Source organism: Pararge aegeria, chromosome 6 (genome assembly GCF_905163445.1).
Source record: "Pararge aegeria chromosome 6, ilParAegt1.1, whole genome shotgun sequence".
Taxonomy (NCBI): Eukaryota; Metazoa; Arthropoda; class Insecta; order Lepidoptera; family Nymphalidae; genus Pararge; species Pararge aegeria.
Window position 1 is genome coordinate 8,257,140 of NC_053185.1, and position 20,488 is coordinate 8,277,627.

At 34.8% G+C, this 20,488-nt stretch overlaps 2 protein-coding genes across 5 annotated transcripts; one reads left to right on the forward strand and one right to left on the reverse strand.

The window, feature by feature from the left end:
* Positions 1–1,604: 1,604 nt before the first annotated feature.
* On the reverse strand, positions 1,605–2,846 carry LOC120624664 (intraflagellar transport protein 20 homolog). The gene is made up of 3 exons (XM_039891333.1): positions 2,614–2,846; positions 2,235–2,389; positions 1,605–2,027 (listed from the first exon to the last, which is right to left on the reverse strand). The coding sequence occupies exons 1-3, from the start codon at positions 2,735–2,737 to the stop codon at positions 1,911–1,913; spliced, it is 396 nt and encodes a 131-aa protein (XP_039747267.1). The 5' UTR covers positions 2,738–2,846; the 3' UTR covers positions 1,605–1,910.
* A 1,622-nt stretch (positions 2,847–4,468) lies between these two features.
* LOC120624346 (spatacsin) lies at positions 4,469–18,153 on the forward strand. 4 transcript variants are annotated; one of them, XM_039890816.1, is made up of 16 exons: positions 4,469–4,778; positions 4,948–5,132; positions 6,057–6,227; positions 6,541–6,784; positions 7,005–8,878; positions 8,959–9,129; positions 9,870–10,061; positions 10,471–10,753; positions 11,148–12,080; positions 12,734–12,891; positions 13,380–13,541; positions 13,652–14,188; positions 14,481–14,678; positions 15,234–15,751; positions 16,995–17,141; positions 17,860–18,153. In XM_039890816.1, the coding sequence occupies exons 2-16, from the start codon at positions 4,956–4,958 to the stop codon at positions 17,930–17,932; spliced, it is 5,838 nt and encodes a 1,945-aa protein (XP_039746750.1). In that variant the 5' UTR covers positions 4,469–4,778; positions 4,948–4,955; the 3' UTR covers positions 17,933–18,153. The 4 variants fall into 4 exon arrangements, with proteins under 4 accessions (XP_039746750.1, XP_039746751.1, XP_039746749.1 ...); XM_039890817.1 differs by having other exon boundaries at positions 4,469–4,604; XM_039890815.1 differs by having other exon boundaries at positions 4,469–5,132.
* The last annotated feature ends 2,335 nt before the right edge of the window (positions 18,154–20,488 follow it).

The window sequence follows — 20,488 nt, forward strand, 5'->3', positions numbered from 1 at the left end:
ACTCTACCTCTCGTAATTATGTCTCAGGTTCGAATTCCGGACACGCACCACTGACTACAGAGTTAAGTATGTGCGTTGAAACTAAATATCACTTGCGTAGCGGCGAAGAACATCTTGAGGAAACTCGTTTGCCTGAGAGTTCACCAAAATGTTCTCAAAGATGTGCAAAGCCCGCATACCCGAACTTGGCCAGCGCACATGATCAAACAAACATACATTCACAGAGGTTTGCGCTCGATTCACAGTAGGTTATGGCCTTGCGAACCTGTTGTTACGGGACAAAATATCAACAGAAAAAGAGATCGAGGTTTAATCGCGAATATAGACGCGAAGCCTCAAATAATATCGTCTCAACTGCTGAGCAAAAGCCCACATGCTGGTCAAGTGGGAGTTGGAGGGCTTTGAGCAAATTGTGGTGAACTCGAATGCTTCCTCACTATGTTTTCCTTTACCGTTAAGCAAGTGACATTTCGTTTCCTAAAATGCGCATGACTCTGAAGATACAGAGGTGCGTGCTCGGGATCCGAACCCACGACCCCCAGACGGAAGGCAAGGTCTGAAGCAATGCAAAGAATATTCGAACTGAAATTGATCCACAACATCATATACGCGAGTTCGTGTGCGAGTGTGAAGATGCTTAAGCCCTTTCTATTCTTCGAAATGTGGCATTACCCACGAAAAATCATAAAGAATGCCGCCTGCCGACACAGAGACTGCGGCTTCGTTATAGGTTTATTTTTAAAATTATTGTTGTTTTTTTTTAAATAAAAATTAAAAAGAATGTTAAGAACCAATAAATTATTTACTTTTATTTATGTCATGCAATTTAATAGAAATAATAATAAAACAAAACTTAAAGTTTTGTTTTCCTAATATTTAATTTAGATTTAATTTCTTATGGTGTTTGCATTTTGATTTAATGGGACCCTTTCCCTTACCTAATTTCTTTCGGTTTTTGTTTGGATTTCGCCGATTTTCGTCAGTTGTACAGTAGTGAAGCGTATTCAAATAGTGAATAGGTATTACGAGATGATGCTTTGGTGCTGATGATGACAAAAGCTGCGAAGCTATTTGAATTTACCTATTTCTACATACTTTACTTAGGCCACAGTAAAGGAACGAACACAATTTTTATTTCTTGTTTTTTTATTAGGATTGTGTGTAACGCGGGCTTGGGGCTTAGCACGAACACAAATAATAGAGGTCAGTTATTGGACTTGATGATTGCAATTTATCGTATCTGTGTAAGAACAAAAAATCCTTAGTAGAATCTTTTTAAAGTGTACGCGCCGCGTAGCGTAGGTACTATGCCCGGTCTATTATCTTCAATAGGGTTGTCATAAGTAAACACTGATATATTTGGAATTAGTTTGTAATAAAACAGTATTTCGTAATTTCATGACACGTTGTATATAATTATATTTTTAAAATTCCATCGAAAATAATAGCGGTAGGTATAAATATTCCGCCTAACACACCGGTATCAGGACCTTCCAACATTAAAGAATATGAATCGAGTGAATTTTAATAATTGCACTATACAAAATGTATAATTAATGCTACAATAAATAATTCTTTAATTAGTACTTAGTTTATTTGTAAATACTCGGTAATGTACGATATTAGGTTACTAGGACCGACTGTTGCTGACTGTTAACTTAATGTTAACAGTAAGCTCACTATTTCAGAATCTTTTAGAGGTTTCATATTATGGGAGTAGAGTCTTGTATGAAATCGTTGATAATTAGGTACTTAATCACTCTTGTGATTCTATTATATAAACCCACACTCGTGTTTTAATACCCCTTAATATACAAAAATTGCATAAATAACTATTACATGATTTTTAATGATACCATAGTATCTTAACTGGTAGTAAAGAAGATACATACACTGATAACATGAATTTTCTATCTTAACTGTGTCAAGTAATCAATAGTTTCAATTTGAGTCGCTTCTAATATTTGAAGAGCATCATATTCGCTATCTAATTGTTCCAATACCATAGACTTGTCGCTTATTTCTGCCTGAAAAAAAGAGGATTTTAGAATAGCCGCCATTTTGTATTCTATGATGTTCGCAGCATGACACTTGATAAAATTGATTTTGTAAAATAAATGTCAAAAAAAAAAAAAAAAAAAAAAAAAAATAAATGTCAAAAATAAAGTATATATAAAAATTAAGATATATATTCTATCTAACTAAATAATTCTTAAGTAGTAAATAATTCTTACTTGTAGTTTGGCTTGCTCACTTTCCCTGTCTTTTACTATAGATTTTAAGAGATTTGTTGCACCTATGGCAGCCATCTTTTGCTTTTCTACGTTCTCTCCCAAATCTTTCAGCATTTCCAATAGAGATGTTATTATTTTCCCGAAGTCTTGAACCTCTATAACAAATAAAACCAAATGAATTTTTTTTCTATACTTATATAATAAAGAGGTAAAGTTTGTGAGATTGTCAGATGTAATCTGGATTTACTGAATCGATTTTGAAAATTCTTTCACCAATATAAAGCCACATTATTTGTGATTGCCATATATTAATCGTTATAAAACAAAGCGTAGCAACTTGCCGCATCTTGAGAACATGGAGTTATCTCTAAAATCTTACTCGTCTCATATTCTTTGCTAGTTTCCTTCAAATCTTCAGTTTCTTTAAGAACTGTGTTTTCAACAACTTTTATCTTATTAATTTCATCGAAATAAAGGTGGGATTTCTGTAATTCATCTGCCATTACTCCAAAGAAATGCAAATAAGTACTTCGTTTTTATTGAACCACAAATTACTTTTTTCTGGAATGTCTATTTAATAAGTTAATAGGATTGGAATTCTGACTACATTGATTTTCTTGTGTTTAGTTTAGCAGTTGCCGAGCAACGAAGCTTATTCAAAGACTCAACCCTCAAGTGGTGCATAAGGAAGTTAGGAAATGCCAAAACAAAACATCGATATAATTTTGTAAAACATTTAATTCTTCTTTTGATCTTACTGTTTGTTTTTATTTCAGCAGTTTCAGTCTGTGGAAATATACAAGTTTTAAAGTAGACATACTTTTTACAATGCTCTCTGTAGAAAACGATAGTCCTACTTTTGGACTACTACGGCATAGTCAACAACATTCCTCAATCCTGATTCACAGTTACTTAAAGTTAAAATTTTTGAGTTGTACTGGTAGTTTCAAATGTTGATTCAGGCCTTGACGTATATGCTAGACCATTCAAACATCGTTGTCTTGAAGCACTTTTTCCGGTTACTGTATGGAATGACAGCTGCTCGCTTCCCAGCAGGGACAATATGGGAATTATAATTTCGGAATTTTCTCTGGGTTGGTCTGGTGGGAGGCTTCCGTCGTAGCTAGTTACCACTGTACTGACAAAGCCCGCTAGCATCTTAGACTGCATCATCACGATTCACGTACCACCAGGACCCAGGTGCGATTGCATTGACTGGCCAAATTTTAAAAGAATACACTAGCAACACCAATGTTGTAGGTATCAGGATTTATTACGAACAATAAGTAAAATTATGAATTATTAACACCGAATATTCAACAAAGAGGAGTCGGTTTCCATCTACGACATCTCTTACGATATCCAACGTTTTTACACGCTTTTTATTAGCTTCAACTATATATTTATTGGTATCCGACTCATTTCGACTTGATTTTGACCTTCTTCAAATGGTCTGATTTCGTTCAAACTTTGGAGATACTTATATCGAGGACCGATGACAATACACAAATTTGATAAGATTATTCCATTTTTCAACTTGCAAAATAAGGTTTTTGTTCATTTATATATAAATTTTCATCATTAGAGAAATCGGCCAAAGATAATTTTCATTATTTACAACCATTATCTTTGGCTGATTTCTCTAATATTAGCAAATTTGATAATAAATGGGTTACCGATTAGTTTTGCTCTAATAAAAATAATAGTTTAAAGAAACTATAAAAAACACGCTTTTATAAATAAACTAAACTAAAAGGTAAAAATTACTTTGGTTTTTTAATCCAAGCGTGTTTTTTAGTTATTTTGAATTAATAATTTTTTAACTTTATTAACGAAATACTGTCTATTTACGATTAAACGGCAACTTTTCATGTGCTGCAGTTTTTTTGCAGCTCAAAACATAAGAACATTCTATATAGGAAACACCGCATATCCTATTTACTTTAGACAAAGTTACAAAGCGCAGAAAACTGAAAAACATGCGAAATTTCATGAAGTTTGTTATGAAGAAACCATTATCCGTCACATTTGGTATTAGGCGCAGATTAAACATAACATTAGGTGGTCACCAAAACAGACCACGTAGATGAGGATAAAAGAATAATTTGCATCTCTTTCTTTCTTAGGCATTACCTAATATACTTTCTTTGTCTAACTAACTGTCACTGCTAATACTATTTAGAGTTGCGTTACTTTGACCTGCTTAGATCTCTAAAGCAACTAGATTCACGACTAAAAATTCTTTTTTAGTGCTCAGCGCCAATGAAGTTTAGAGATTTGTTCAATGCCTAGGCTACGTCGCTGTGCCCTCACTCTGTGCTCCATTGTTATCAATTATCATTGTTACCTATTTTATTGAAATGAAGTATGGTAGAGTAAAACAGCTGTGTAATTCCAAAAAAATTAATAATACCAAATAACTAAATATAGTTTAATTAAATAAATTTCAATTGAATCAAGAAAGTGAACTGTGATCCTTGGTCGTAATAGTTGTTTGTAAATAGAAGTGCTCAAAATACCATTGTATTGTTTACTGATTATACTGTAGGTCGATTTACTATGATAGTACAATATCATAGTTACATATTCAATCAATGTCAATAACTATCATTAATAATATTCGCTGTTTACTTTATATGAATACCATTAATAATATCTGAAACAAGCTCTGGTCGTAATCACGTAATTTATGAAATATAGCGGACATTTGCAGTGTAAAATATGGAAGGTCTGAGTCAGAATGAAAAGATTATCTGGCACTGTTGGGAGGAGAAATCAGCCCGGGATATGGTTCGAGAAGCTGCCGCAAAGGGAACTCATATTGGTCTTGCAATTAAATACCTCATGAGTAAAAATTCTTGGAGTGAATCCACAGCACGAGATTGGTTCCTGGCAGAGGTAAATACTTTTAATAATTTTTAACATTTTAACTATATTTATGTGGTATAGCATAGCAATGAAACATGGAGTTACATTTTTATATTTTTATAGTATTGGTCGAAACCAGGCAGTAAACTTTAACGTAAGTTCCACTGGTGTTAGATGACTATAACCATTAAATAAGGTTTGTTGGCATTGTAGGGGTGGGTTTTTATATTGTGCATCCTGAATTTTCTTATTTTGAGTTTTGGCATTCAATATAGGATGGTCACTTATCCTAACAAAAAGCTTTTTTTTTTTTTTTTTGAGAAAATCAAACATTAAAATTTGCAATGTGTGCGAGTAAAACTCAATAATTTAGTAAAAAAAACAACATTATTATTGTTTTTAGAAATAATACAAAATTATTGATGTTGATCAAATAAATCTCTTCTAAAAAGTCTTAAAGAATTTAATTAATTGTAGTTTTCAAATATTAATTAGGTGAAATGCTTATTTTGTAAAATTAAATATTTCACCATCTTGACACCACACATACACATATCAAAAACATTACCTAAGATTTAAGTTTAAGTAACAATTCCTGGTTCTTAAAAAACTGCAACTTATTGGCATTTTTCATTTTGACTTATTTTTATTTTGTAATTTTGCAAGTTATAATGATGATGGAAACAATAAATTTTTTGAAATCTAAAACTAAATTATTACCCCTTTTCTGGCTTATAACTTTGAAGATCTGTTATTGATTAAGGGGTTTTTTCTGAATGTGTGTCTAAGGTCTGTGTATAATTTCTATACTGTAGTGAACAGTTATATCATTTATCGCATTTATCAAGAAGCTTGCAAGTGCAAGTTTCAACTTGTATAAAAAAGGGTGGGAACACAGACTGACGGACAGTAAAGTGATCCTTTTTTTCTTGTAACACTAAGTTTTTTTTGCAGGTTAAAGCATGGACGGTTCAGTTACTGATGCGAAAGCAAATATTTAAAGTTCTTCATATACTAAATAAATGCAATTTGAACCCAGAAGAACATTTGATCACTCTTGCAGAGACTTCACCTGAAATTGAATATAGGGACTTTATTGTGGAACACTTGCAAAAACTCTCCAAGGTAGTAGCATTCTTTGGATAGGTATGAGCGTTTGAAGACCTCCTTGATGGAGTGCTAAGAACTGTGGTCTTACAATTTGGAAGTAAAACTAATAAATAATGAAAAGATTGTTTACATAATAAGAGATAAAAAAAATACAGCATAGATTTAGGATTATTTGGATTACTGAAAGGGGTTGGAAGGTAATCAGTGCTATGCTCAATCTGTACTGAACCAGTTATTTTCTGGCAAATAGCTTTAAATTAGTTGTTTCTTTATGTAATCGTAATTCACTTGGATGTTATTAAAAAGACTGTGTTTTTATCTCTCTTAGGATATGAAAAGTGAAAATTTAAACAAGTGGGAAAATTTCAAAAGACATTGGAACTTACTTCGTTATCTCGAAAAGTCATTTGAAGTTGATGGTACCTTTAAACAAAACAAAGTATTTGGTATTGGAAGTAACAGAGTGTTTGTAAATGAGAGTGAAATAAAGGCTTTGACTATTGAAAATATTGAAAAATATCCCCCTGATTGGAAATGCAAGATTGCAACTTCATTATTCTTTGACACATTTGGTGAGTTTATCAAAATTAGAATTGCTACAAAAAAAAACTTTCCTAATAATCCCAAACTGGGTTGAGATGTGATAAAGAAAAAAATTAACTGCTTATTAACATATCTTTCTGAGTAATTTTATAATTAAAAATACATATAGCTTAAGAACATTCTGCAGTATACATTAAAGGCCAATTTATATATTGAAATATTTTTTTTTAAGTGCTATCATTGTTTCAGAATTCTCTCTTTTGGATTTTTCAACTCCTCTGAACATGTGGAACTATTTAGTTGATTACAATAAATCTATGATTCTTGTTCGTTGGATCAATGTTCAGATGTCAGAGGTAGTGCGCGATATGAATGCACGCTATAATTTTTTTAATAACGATAATTTTGTGCAAAAACTTTTAAATGTTGATACTAAGGGCTTCACCAACGAAGTGCTCGATACTCTGGATGAAATATTTCGCAAATGGCCTATTTCCTCAGACATGGTTGACATGATTTCTAACAGTGACTGTTTTGAATACACAAAAATGTGTATTTATGATACTTTAGCTTCTTATGGTATAATTGAAGAAAGTGAAAAGAAAAATTTATACCAAATAATTGCAAGATTAGCAAGAACACAAAATTTGAAACTAATTGATGACATTTTTTCTGAATCATGTGCCACAATGAGCATGCAAGACTTTTATTTAGAATTGGCCAAGTATTTTGTAAAAAATAAACTCTACAAAGTTTTGACCATCTGTATTGAAGGTCATATACTTGATACAGATTTATCAGAGGTGGAGCAAGAAGCTAAGGATTGCATAGAATTGTGGTTATTGTTTAAAAGTATTGAACAAACATCTGATAGACAAAGTCATGTAGTTCCTGTGTATAAAACCTGTCAACAGATAGCAAAGGATGATATTGACAATTACATTTCTTCTAATCCCCATTTGGTATTAGGTATGATCTTATTAGAAGATAACCTGAATTTATTCGATATATTTTCTAAAAAAGAATTTTTGGAGTTTAAAGACTTCAAATTGCCGAATAAAGGCTATAAACATAAACACCCTCATTTGTATAATGTTTACAAGAAACATGCCAGTGAAAATAAAATGTATGAATGTAAGGATGTAAACGTCTATCAATTACTTTCTGGATATCGGGGGCTAGACGTTTCTAAAATATTTGAATTTCAAATAATAAATATAAACAGCAACAACCAAATACCTGATAAAACGGATCGACGAAGTTTGGGAAGCCTTCTATCCAATGACTTGGATGTTCATGGTCTAAAAGCACTGACTCAAAGATCTGTAGATATGCCAGATTTTGCTAATGAAAAACTAATGAAACGCTATGGGTATGATGCTAAATTAAATCATACCTATTATTTGAAGCAATATCGTCCCTGCAATGCCAGCCAAGCTTTTGTGTCTCAACAGTATCAAATATACAATCGTCTGCAGGAAAAGAGTATCAAAAATGCTTGTTGTGAAGCACACGCATTGGCTCTTCAAAACTGGTTCGATACTGCATTGACAGCCTGCGCCATTTCTTTTGTCGCAATGATCGGGTGTAATCCTACTAGATGTCGAGTTCATATATCAGCAACTAAAATGATAAAATATCATATGATACGTCATAAAGGTTTTCCTGAAAACGAAGCTAATAAAATAATTAACGATTTTATGATAAAGTTGATCCAAAACAATGACGAGACTGCTAAAACTATTCTGAAGTATTTAGAAGAAATAACGTTATGTAAATTGAAAGAAATTCTAGACACAAATGGAAAACTGGATATGTCTTTAGTATTATACGAATCCCAGACTATGATTAAGTTTGCGATGTTGCACAATTTGCAATTGCCAGAAATGCAGCTAAGAGAATTTGTAAAAAATGGTTCTTGGTTCAACTTTCTGCTTTTCGGCGATGTTTTTAGATATCCTCTGGCCCAAATGTTACAATTATCACAGGAATTCGAAAAGACATCATATGCTGAGCATTTAAAATACATAATGGTCCATAGAAGTGCAGAAGATGATAAAGAACAAAAATCCAATTCTAGTAATGGACAAAGAAGGCTTACAAGGCTCAATTCCGTCGACAGTGTGAGTGTATAATTGGTATGACAAAAACACCTTTTTGCTGAATAACAAGTTATTATCCTAGTATACGATTCTCATTGCAGAGTCCTACCCAGAGTGTGGTATTTGACTATCCGCCCAGCACGTACATGGGCCGTGAACTGTGGGAAGTGGCTGCTGCTTGCCACGGCCCTGAAGATCCTCCTGCAGCTTTACTTCGAGCTGCTGACATGTACCGAGAACCTTTGCTTGTGCTCATCGCTAGTTGTTATGAGGTAATATGGAGGCACCACAAGGTTACACGTTCAGTTAATTAAGATTACATGACCTTAATCATTATTAAACGGATGACCGATTTACATAATAATGACGGATTAACTTATCGTTCTTTCGGCAACATTCTGCAATAATTTATTAAAATTCCTGCAAATCATTTTTGCGTCATCGTGAGAGCAAATTGTACATCATAGATTAATTTGATGATAAAGACCAGAGTGATGTTCGTGATGCCTTTTTTGTTGACTTAACGCGAGAATGTTGTGATATTATGTAATATGATGAATGAAGAACATTAGTTCTTATTTGTGCTCTATGAATAGCAATCAGAATCAGAATTAATTTATTTTCTTGAAAAATTGAGTTAGTCTGTGCGTTTGTCTTTTCTCTTTTGCTAAAACATTATAATAGATATTTTTTTTTACTAGTGCTCAATCGATTTATTATTTTTTGGTCTCCTCTCAGTGATAAGAGTTTAGGCCATCAAGGCCCATGCTGGCCCAGTGCGGTTTGGTGGACTTCATAAGCCTTTGAAAACATTATAGGGAACTCTCAGGCATGCAGGTTTCTTTATGATAATTTTTTAACCGTGAGCAAGTGATATTTTAATTGCAGAAAACGCACATAATTTAGAAAAGTAAGTGTTGCGTGCTGGGATTCGAGCTCGGCCCCCTTAAAGTAAATTTGAGATCCCGCCCACTAGGTTATCACAGTTTTATACGACGTTGTGTTTTTTTAGCCAAATGCAGTGGATGTGCTCTGGGCTCACTGGATATTATCTTCCTTAGAGCCAAATAATCGTAGTCGAGAGGCTCTGCAAACGGTGATTGCTCAAAATGTTCCAGCTCAGTTATTCCAAAAAGTTGCTGAAATATGTCTCATCGAAGGCTATATTACAACCTTGCACGAGTCCATGCTCATTTTTATGCCGGTAAAACTACAATTAAATTTATCTTCGACTTTAAAATTAAAATTCCTGTATTCTTCCTATAAAATCGAATGTTCTTTTACTTTTATACCTTGTATTTTTGCATATTTGTATAACAATTGGGACTAATGTCACCACATCTGCCTAGCCTCTTAAACGAAGTATTATTCTATAAGTCAGTATATGAGTATTTCTGGTATGTTTTACACAATTTACCCAAAGAAATATTCGCGCACGTACCATGTAAATTGTAACCTTAATGGTTAATAATCAATCTAACTAATCCAACTTAGACTGCATATCATAGTTAATGATAGAAAGATTGATTTTTATGATACCACCAATTTTATAAGAGTTGTTAACGATACGGTTTGAAATATGGTATTTATTTATCTGATTTTTTACTCTACAGGAAAGCCCTCTATCAATATTAACATCGTTTCTCTATCGATGTATACGGCGTCTCACGTTTGATTCTGAGACAAACAAGTACTTGAACAGTTTTCTCCAACATTGTCAACGTCGGTACAGTATCGATGCTAATGGCTTACCATGTGATCTCTCGAAGGAATCGCTGCAAAGAATTTCTGTGGCTTTAGTGAAAATAGCCCTTACTCACAATTTTGATATGCCTTTTCATCAAAAGGAATTCTTGAAATGCCTTGCTGACGCCCGTTTTGGTAAAGATTTTATTGGTAAGTATGGTAAAAATACTGATAATTATAAGGACTTTACTGTATGTTTAAATCTTATAACACTTTCATTTCGAGAGTGCGAGAGCGACTTCCTTCAACTTCTTTCGTCCTTCTGAATATGGCAAACTGGATCTGTCAAATTGATTTGTATCGGAGTAAGGGTCTTTAGATAAAATTGCAAGAGAGTTTCGGTTGTTTTATTCTTAGGAGGCAATTACTACTTCGGAAAAGTAAAGTAGGTACTTTCAATAAACACTTCCAATTTTCCAATTCAATACCATCTTGGAGTATTAGTTAAGGACCATTTTGTAGCGTTACATTTTATTAATGAAGATGTTACGTATCGATCTTAAATCGTAATATGTATCTTTATTCAATTTCTTTTTCGTTGCAGTGCAGTCGCCAGATTTTATAACTTTGTATGAAATTTTTGAAATAACTATGGAAACTACATCTGTGATGAACATATCAAAGATGTTGGCAGATGATGCACAATCCTATTTCCTCGAACGTGTAGAAATGTATACTCGCGATAGTAATTACGATGTCGCATTAAAAATAGCTAAACTAACGGGACTATCAGTTGATGAAATTTTGATATCAGAATGGGATAAAAAGTGCACAAGAATGACACTTATTACTGAAGATGATTTGGTTGTAAATGATAAAGATCTAACATTTATCATTGCTCAGTGCAGTGAGGCCTTTATGGAAGCCGGTGTTACTTTTAACAAAGCAATTGAGTTCCTCTCACGAGTTTCCCTCAAAATTGAAGAACAAGAACAAAAGTTTTATGCCTACAGAGTAATTATGAGTTGGTTTGAAGATAACCGTGTGTATGGTGAGAAGCGAGAAGAAATTGAACATGAAATGTGGGAATCGTATTTACTAAGCAAAACAAACATAGCATTTAAAGATTATCACGGCACCGTTAATTTCGTTCTAAATGACCAAAAAGAAATAACATACTCCCAAAATATTGATTTGCTACACGAAGAAAAGCCTTTTTCACTGACTTTACACGAGATTGAAGTGGAATCAGATGTGGTGAACATAGAGAACGTGGAATTGTTGGAAGATCCCGAACTCGTAGAGCGCTGGAAAAGAGCTGTCAATGAGTTGTTGGAGCTAAAACTTCTTGTAGAAGGTTTCCGGTTAGCTGCATTGTATAAACCGCCTGAAGAGTACCTTTACGGGTCACCCGTTTGTCCCGTAAAGATTATAAGGACTTGTTTACGATTAGCCGAGGGGACATGCTCACCTTACGAATTGCCGCAGGAGTTACGCTTGGTGATATCCTCGCCTACACTTCAAAACAAATTGACTGGTACGCAATTCTGAGTTATTCTTAGTCAGTATCTGCTATTATTCTTTAGTCTAGATTTGTCTGTGTTGTTTTCGTAAATGTTCTTAACGTCACGCAACACGAATTATAGGTTCGTCACGTGTCTGGCCGCCTTTCTGCTTTTAAGAGAGAGTTAATACTGCTTTGCGCACAATAAAGATTTTTACCGTATTGCTTTCGCGGGAAAAAAACGTTACACTTCCCAAACATGAGAGTGGGAGGAGAAAAAAAATATTTACAATCTCACGGATTTTCGAAAATAATCACTGTTTACCAAATAATTGACTCGTAATTCGAACGTCCGGGCCTGACCTTGAATTCCTAGTCTACTGCATCGTAAAGTCGAAAAACGAAAGTTTAGCATCATCATCGTCAAACCATTACCTACTGCAGGGCACTGAGTCTGCCCTTAGAATGAGAAGGATAGTCTGTATTCTTCCACGCTGGCCAAGTGAGGATTTGTAGACTTCACACGCCTTTGACAACATTATGGTGAAATCTCAGGCATGTAGGTTTCCTCACACATAACTCCGAAAAGTTTGATAAGGGGAAGTGACAAATGTATTTTGATCTGCCGGCACCACACGACACAAGTACATAATTTCACCACGCTGGTAATATATGTACTGAAATAGTTTCAGAGGCGTCCGAAACAAGTTTTGAAGAGTTAGTAGTGATACAGGAGCGACAAGACGGTGTGGGCGTGCCTCACTTGGCTGCGCGGGAAGAAGCCGACCGCTTGTCTGCACTGGAGGCTCTTGCAGTACGTAGTGGGCTCTCAGTTGCTAAACAGGTAATTCAAATCTCCCTAATATTACTTCTATTTTTGTTTACGCACAGTGATATTTGTTGAGTCAAAAATCAACAACACGTTTTTTCTTACAAATTTACAGTAATTCTAAGATTTATTCGAAATAATTGTTTACTACACTAATCATAAAAAAATAACGATAGTGCGTAATGAACGAGTGCTCAAAAGCAAAAAGCATACAGTTGACTCTTTGATATAATAAATTCGAAAGCACAGCACATAAGCAGTATGTAGAGTGTAAAGTATATTGTAAAATTATTGTTGTGTCTGAGTTAATTATCTAAATATTAATTATCTAAGGTTGAGTATGCGAGAAGGAACTAATTTCCGGTAAAAATTTGTAAGTGATTTTGTGTCTAGTACATTCGTTGATCGATGTATATGTCCTTATTTTGTTGTGATATTTTTAAGTGTCCGTATCACAAAAATGGTTGATTTGTATTTCTTGAATTTTCTTTACTGTTCAATAGATAGCCAACTACTTCAGGATCGCTCTGCAGATCGGCTGGGATTATGCATCAGTGTTAAAATACCAAAGTCGACCTTTGGATTTCATAAATTTAGTCAGCGGAAGAGCTCGGATGTCATTGGCGAATCTCGTTTTTCGTACCTGCAACATCCCGTCAAAACAAGTAAGTCTTTAATTTATCTCATAATCTAATTGATGGAGATTATAATAATATTATTTGTGTATAAACTAAAATAAAAAAATGTAGTTTTCAACTTACCTATTTTTTTAAAGATTGCAGAATATTTGTGTCGTGAGATGGTCGCCGCGGTAATATCACCACATCTACTTAAAACTTCGACCTTCAGACAAAAGGAACACTTCCAGTACACTCTATGGGGTTACGTACTCGATTCAGACACCGAAATGTTTTTAAACATGCGACCAGACGCTTGCAGTCAAATCGGTCGCCTCATCCTTGACCATTTGATGGCATTCCAAAAGATTTATAAGGCGACAAGTGCTTTTAAGATTCCTGAAAATAGTTTGGACGACAGTTATCTCGATGTGGAAACTTTGATTGACGAAGAGTATCAAAATGTCGAAGGCGATGAAGTAGAATCAATTTTGACGGAAGAAGGGACTCTTATGTCCGCAGAAACTGAATCAGTGTACTCAGTTTCCACGGTATATAACGCTGGTAATAAGATGTCACGTGACTCTAGGAGAAATTTGTTCGATGTGATTTCGCGGAGCAATGTTCATATCAGATACGAAGTTAAGTCTAACATCAGGAAGATTACGAAAGGTGCCAAATTATCATCGAAGCAGGTAAAATTAAATAAACCTAGTTATATAGGTAATGGATTGTCTGCTTGTAGTGTTCAGATTCTACCGAGAAGCCGACAAGAAACTCGACAGTTGCTCTTTTCAACATCATACCAGAACACAGCATTGCAACAATGCTGCTTTGCGGCAGAAATAAGGATGGTGGTAGAACATCCGCGGACGAGATCTTGTCACAGAAAGCTCTACAATTAAGGCACATCATAAAAATCAACGCGTATATATTGTTGCAAACAAGCGATGTATCACGCCATATTTATTATACGCACTATTTCAGGTAAACATAATTTCGATCGAGTTGTTAGTTCTCGCGCACGAGTGTTTCTCATGCGCGTGCGACACGGAGGGCGTGGCGGTGGTATTGCGTTCGGCGCAGGCGCTGTCGGCTCGCCTGCTGACCGCACGCTCTTGGCGGCTCATGGTTCGGCTGCTTACAGGCCTCGCGCGGTACACTGAGTGTGCTTACATATTGCAGGTATGATTTTATTTATTTATTTAGAACCAATAAAAAGATCTATCCCAAGGTTGCGTTGCCTGAATGCGGTCAGGCAAGTACAAAGGTGATGAAGATTTACCTTAGTATGGATTGACAGAGGAAACCTGCATGCCCCAAAGATCTCAGGGGCTTGTGAAGTCTACCAATACTCACTAGGCCAGCGTGGCGAACTGCGGTCGAAACACTTCTGATTTGAGAGGAGACCCGTATCGTACCTCGTTTGTTCTTGGTTTGTACTGCGATGAATATATCAAAGATGCTGGCAGATGATACGCACTCCTATTTGCTCTAACGTGCTCAATTGTAATTATGATACGATATTTATATTAATAATATTATACGTATCATAATAATATAATATTATGATACGTATAATACCTAAACTTTTGCTCTGTTCCTTCTTGAACGGACCTTGAACGGACAAATCAGCTAACGACACTTGAATTTATCATATTAGTTGATATTGTAGTGATGTGCTTACTGATTTTATTACATTTAGCTATTTGTAGTTTTTGTAAGTGTTTGCTTTTTCAGGCTTTACGCGACAACCATCAGTTTGAGTTCCTCCTCGGCCAGTTCGATTACATGTTGGGTCAGCAGCAAGACAAAATTGCGGAATTCAAGCACGGTCTACTAGACTTCTTGAAAACCCACTGTCCAGGCGACACGGACACATACATTATGGTGGCTTTACATTTTAACATGTACTCAGAGGCTGCGTACGTAAAAAAGAAACAGGCGAAGGATCTTATTGATGACCTGGAGAAAATGGCGAGCGATGCAACCAAAACGTCGCGGAGATCGTCACAACCTGTGTGGTTGCTTATACACGATAACGTTCCGACGAGATCGCTCCTAGACACGGCGTTAAATCACTGCAACGACGCCTGTGAACTCTACCTTCAAGGAGGATGCACGGGTTTTGCCGGAGAGATGGCGGTGCTCGCGCAAAAGATAGCGCTACAAATATCTCTTTTGGATGCATCGCCAACGCGACTCATTCTTAATAGGAATACCGAACAGACGTACAGCCTTGTTTCGGAATATTTAAGGTATGTATATACAGCTTGTACAAGAATTACGAAATACTCTTTAAGAATGCTTAAGTATATTTCATATGGAATCAGCCTGTAATAATATTAAATCAAAAGAAGCATATTTATTTTTCTATACAAACTAATTCAAACCATTCTAAGTGTTTACTTGTGACAACCCTATTAAAGATAAAAGACCGTCACATCCACAGTACCTATGCTACGCGACACGTATATATTAAAGTGATAGGAGCCACTTGATTTTAGTTTTGCATGCGATGTATGGAGGGTAGAGGTAAGGAGAGTCATCTTATATGGGAGAAAAGTTGAAAAAGTGTCCAGTTGTATGCGCTAAATAACAGTTCAAAAATCCTCCACAATGGCGCTGGTGGATGCACAGGGTATGGTATGAATGTAGCAATCGTAGATGAATTGAAGTATGCCGACTTAAAAAATTTAATGTCATTATCGACTAAAGTAGTTAATTATTGAGAATTTCAACAACTTACGTTGTACAAAATATTGTGGTAAATATAACCTTACTTCCTTGTTTATTTTTCAAGCCTACTCTAACAATATTTGGTTTGGCGCTTCTTTTAAGAGTTACCTTGATGCAAATGTGGCGCCATCCTAATTTAATACATTTTGACGACACTTTTTCATATACACAGATGATCCTCCTTACCTCTACCCTCCATAATGCGATGTTAGGGCCGTATCTGATTTATTTCAATAAACACAATGGTTTTCTTAATAACTTTGAGCATTTTGGTCTCACAGTCTAAGTCTCAGGGACAGGAAATAATATACCTTTAAAGCCTCTGAAATATTATTTCGGTTTACATTTTACACGAATATTATTCTTACTCCACTCCATATTTTTACTCCGCTATGACTACTATTTTCTTAACAGAACGGACTATAATTCAAGGCAGCTAACATTCTTGCGCTATTCTACACAATATACTGTGACCCACTGCGTCTACTCGCCGGTGTGCGCTATGAATACATTTGTTTTTAGCTACTGAAGGTCATAGTGTGATTTAAAATACCTATCCTTTCTCGAGGATTTGGATATCAAATGCAAAAAAGACTTCGAATCCTACTGGTGGTGCAAAAGATTAGCGCGCTCGAACAAAAAAAAAAATTTATTTCTTGGATAAAAAAAGGAAATTGTCTCAGCAATGGTGCTGAGCCATTGTCTGTCATTAACTAAAACCGAAGCATACACAATGTTAAAAGCAAACTAAATTTTTTCTAGCTTTATGGAGGGACTGGTACTTCTATCGAATAGCGGCAGTGCGATATGGCGCGAGCTGGCGTACCGACGTTCGCTATCGAACGACCAAGCATACCTGCGAGACATGGCTACTTACCGGCCCGATATAGCAAATGACTTTCTGAACAGGTAAGGCTTTTTTCCTCTGAAATTATTGGGTATATATATTTTCTCGACCCGGACCTCGAACGAACCGAACCACCTAATGATTGGCGGTCCCCGTGCATCAGAGAGTCGTCGGTTAATAGTCGTTAAAGCCCACCAACCCGCAATGGAGCAGCGTGGTGGCTATATGCTCTACCATCTCTTCTATGAGAGACGAGGCCTGTGCCCAGCAGTGGGACGCAGATGATGATGAATAATAATAGAACGCCTTAGCTCTCATGTCATCATTATGATCATCATGCCAATGAATTGACGTCCACTGTTGGACATAGGTCTTTTGTAGGGAGTTCCGAACACCACTGTCTTGTACCGCTTGCGTCCAGCGGCTACCAACGCTGCGTTTTTCACTTTTTGTGCATTAGAGTTGAATTTACTTTAACTTATCTTACTTTGTTATTAATGAACAATAAACGTTGAAACGTTGACACGTATCGTGTTCTCAGCGCAGTGAAAATCAAAGTTTATGAACGCGGGATTCTCCATTTAGTCGTTTACATATTCTACTAGTCTATCCAATGAACGATAAACGTCGATTCGGTTGATTCTACTAATCCCTTTTATCGATACCCATCTCTTTTGTGTAGAGATGAACAATTTAGTATAAGGAAAGTTACTAAATAAGATGGCAGGAGTGTTGAAGGCTTTATGAACTAGTTGAACATGAAAATGTTGTCTTTTACAGGTATAAATCCGAAAAGAAGAGAACTCCAGTATCTCAGGCGGCTATGACAGAATTGCGTACCCTGATTAGATGATATAGGGTTAGAACCGGTAAAGTTAAGATCTCACTCTAATACTAATATGATTAGAGTTTATATTCCAAAGTTACTGATTTAACATATTTATAGATACTCGTTTATTTAAAGGCTTTAACAAAAATGACATTATGTAACATCTTCGAAGTTTAATATTAAATGATATAATATATTATTCTTATTGAAAAGTGTATAGCTGTGATATTTGAAATTGACTGAGAAAAAATATTTTTATAGCTTTGTAGTTTATGAATAAATCCTTTATTACTTACATTACGTTTTGTTTTATTAATTTTAATCAAACCCGAGACGAGACGTTTTAACTCAAGCTCATGGTTTCAAATTTGCTTACTGTAGTTGTATAAGAGCCAAGTCATTCATTATATACATATTTTGTGCTAAGTAAGGTGTTGATAGTTGAATTGTAGGTCTGTAAAAAATATGGAACAACAAAATTTTGATTGGAACAATTTGAGGTAATAATTTGAAATAGTAAAATAATCTCTGACCAATTCTTATGGCTGTTGTTAAGTCTTCGCAAGTTTGAACTTAGTATCACTTATTATATTTGAATTTAACTTATTAACAACGGTTATTTATAGAGATGAGATGATACGAGCAATGTGCTGGAAAAATCCGGGACAATGCACATAGTTAATTACCTTACAACAGGTTCTTAGACATTACAAGGTTACATGCCAATACGGGCGGACATGTTTTCATTCCACCAATCGGCACTGGGCTAGCTTTGTGGACTACGGCCTTAACCCCTTCTCATTGTGGGAGGAGACCCGTGCCCAGTAGTGGGCCGGTAATGGGTTGATATGATGATGAATGCTTGTTCAACAAAGGTTCCACCAGATTTCTAAATAAAACTAAACTTTTTAAAATATATTTTATTATAAATTAACATTAACCCAACACAAGATATTGGTTATATCTAGTACATAAAGTGACAGAATACAAAGCCCTAATTTAGGGTACAAGTGAAAAGAACCTCAGTCCTTCTAATACTCGACGTACACAATTGATTTAAGTAACATAATTACGTAACAAAATACTGTCCTGTCAAAATGCATGCAAATTTTTAATTTTTGGGTGGAAATCAGAACATTCATTTTACATTTCCGACTTTTCTAATGATTTTGATTTTTTATATTATTTCATACCTTATTTAATAGAATAAGAATCATAATTTATCCAAATATCTAAAGTTTTTAATTGCCACCTATTTGTGTTTATTTACTTCTCGGAAATAAAGGTCCTCATTGCGCGCATTCTTGTGATTTTACGCGTGGTCAGCGCTGGCTCTTACACAACCAGAGAGTTCCACAGAGTATACTGCAATTTAAGTGTGTAACGCATCCAATCTGTAAAATTCCTAAAAGACTGCCGAGAAGGGGACTTAGGAACTTTGCGGATTTGATTTGTCCGACCCATAATGAAAATTAAATTTGTACTTTCTGAGGACTTTGTGACAAATTTTTCATTGGTACGTGGTAGCTTAGTTAAAAACCCTTCTGTGCATTTTAGTTGACCTTTTAATTGACGAATACATGCGAGGACTTTCTGGAGGTTCAATGTATATTCCCTAAAGACCAATGAAAATGGTTTAAACTTTGGCATAATTGACTGTTCTATTAGATATATAAATACGTTTATGGGCCTATATAAGACTGCTGGAAATAAGATAACAAGTGGCAAAATAGTAGGGACAATTATTATAAAATCAAACAGCCATAAAAATATGCACATGTTTTGACAGGATCATACACAAGCTTTTCATACAGAGAGACTGATTTATAGATTTATATAAAAAATACTGGAATATCGAGTAAAAAAAAAGAAATAATTCACATTAAACAGAAATAAATACATTAACAAATAGCACAATGAGATTCAATTCATTCATATGCCAGACAACAATAAGCAGTCATCGTTGGCATACGATTTTTTGTTATTGCATCATTTTAATTGTAGATATGTCTCGTCCGATAAACTAAGTAATTGTTTTCATGTTTAATGCAAAAAGTCCTTTAATCATCTGGTACACTAGTGATGATCTTTACTTTATCTATATTATACCAGTGTTGGTTACACAGAGCCTTATCTGTAATTAAAGAGAGCATATCTACGATTTGATCTTTTTATGACAATTTTATGCAAAAATAAGAGTTTAAAGAGGTTAGGCTAGGTTTATAAGAAAATAAATGTCAATGATATATAAGGTACTGGTAAGAAAGGGGCAAGAATATTATCTTTTAATAATATTTAACAAAAATAAATCACAAATAATCGGGGCAAGATGTCAAACTTACATATGTTCACTTTCTTTCAATGTCATATTTTTCTACACAAAATGAAAATGTTTTAATATTTTCAATAATAAAAGAACAAAAGTATAATGTTGCATGGTTAAAAAAAATAGTAGACATATTCACCAACATTACTATGCAGTATCTGAGTGCATAGGAACGCACAGTGCAGGTTTTAACAATCAGGCTATTAAAAGCGATACCACGTAATTTAGGAACCGCACTGTGTATTCGGTTATGT

Bases quoted from the DNA above. Each gene is read 5' to 3' on its own strand.
- LOC120624664 (XM_039891333.1), bottom strand. From the start codon at position 2,737: ATGGCAGATGAATTACAGAAATCCCACCTTTATTTCGATGAAATTAAT. The intron at 2,390-2,613 runs GTAAGATTTTAG...TATTTGTTATAG, and splicing joins TAGCAAAGAATATGAGACGA to AGGTTCAAGACTTCGGGAAA. The intron at 2,028-2,234 runs GTAAGAATTATT...TCTTTTTTTCAG, and splicing joins GTGAGCAAGCCAAACTACAA to GCAGAAATAAGCGACAAGTC.
- LOC120624346 (XM_039890815.1), top strand. From the start codon at position 4,956: ATGGAAGGTCTGAGTCAGAATGAAAAGATTATCTGGCACTGTTGGGAG. The intron at 8,879-8,958 runs GTGAGTGTATAA...TTCTCATTGCAG, and splicing joins GGCTCAATTCCGTCGACAGT to AGTCCTACCCAGAGTGTGGT. The intron at 14,679-15,233 runs GTATGATTTTAT...TTGCTTTTTCAG, and splicing joins AGTGTGCTTACATATTGCAG to GCTTTACGCGACAACCATCA.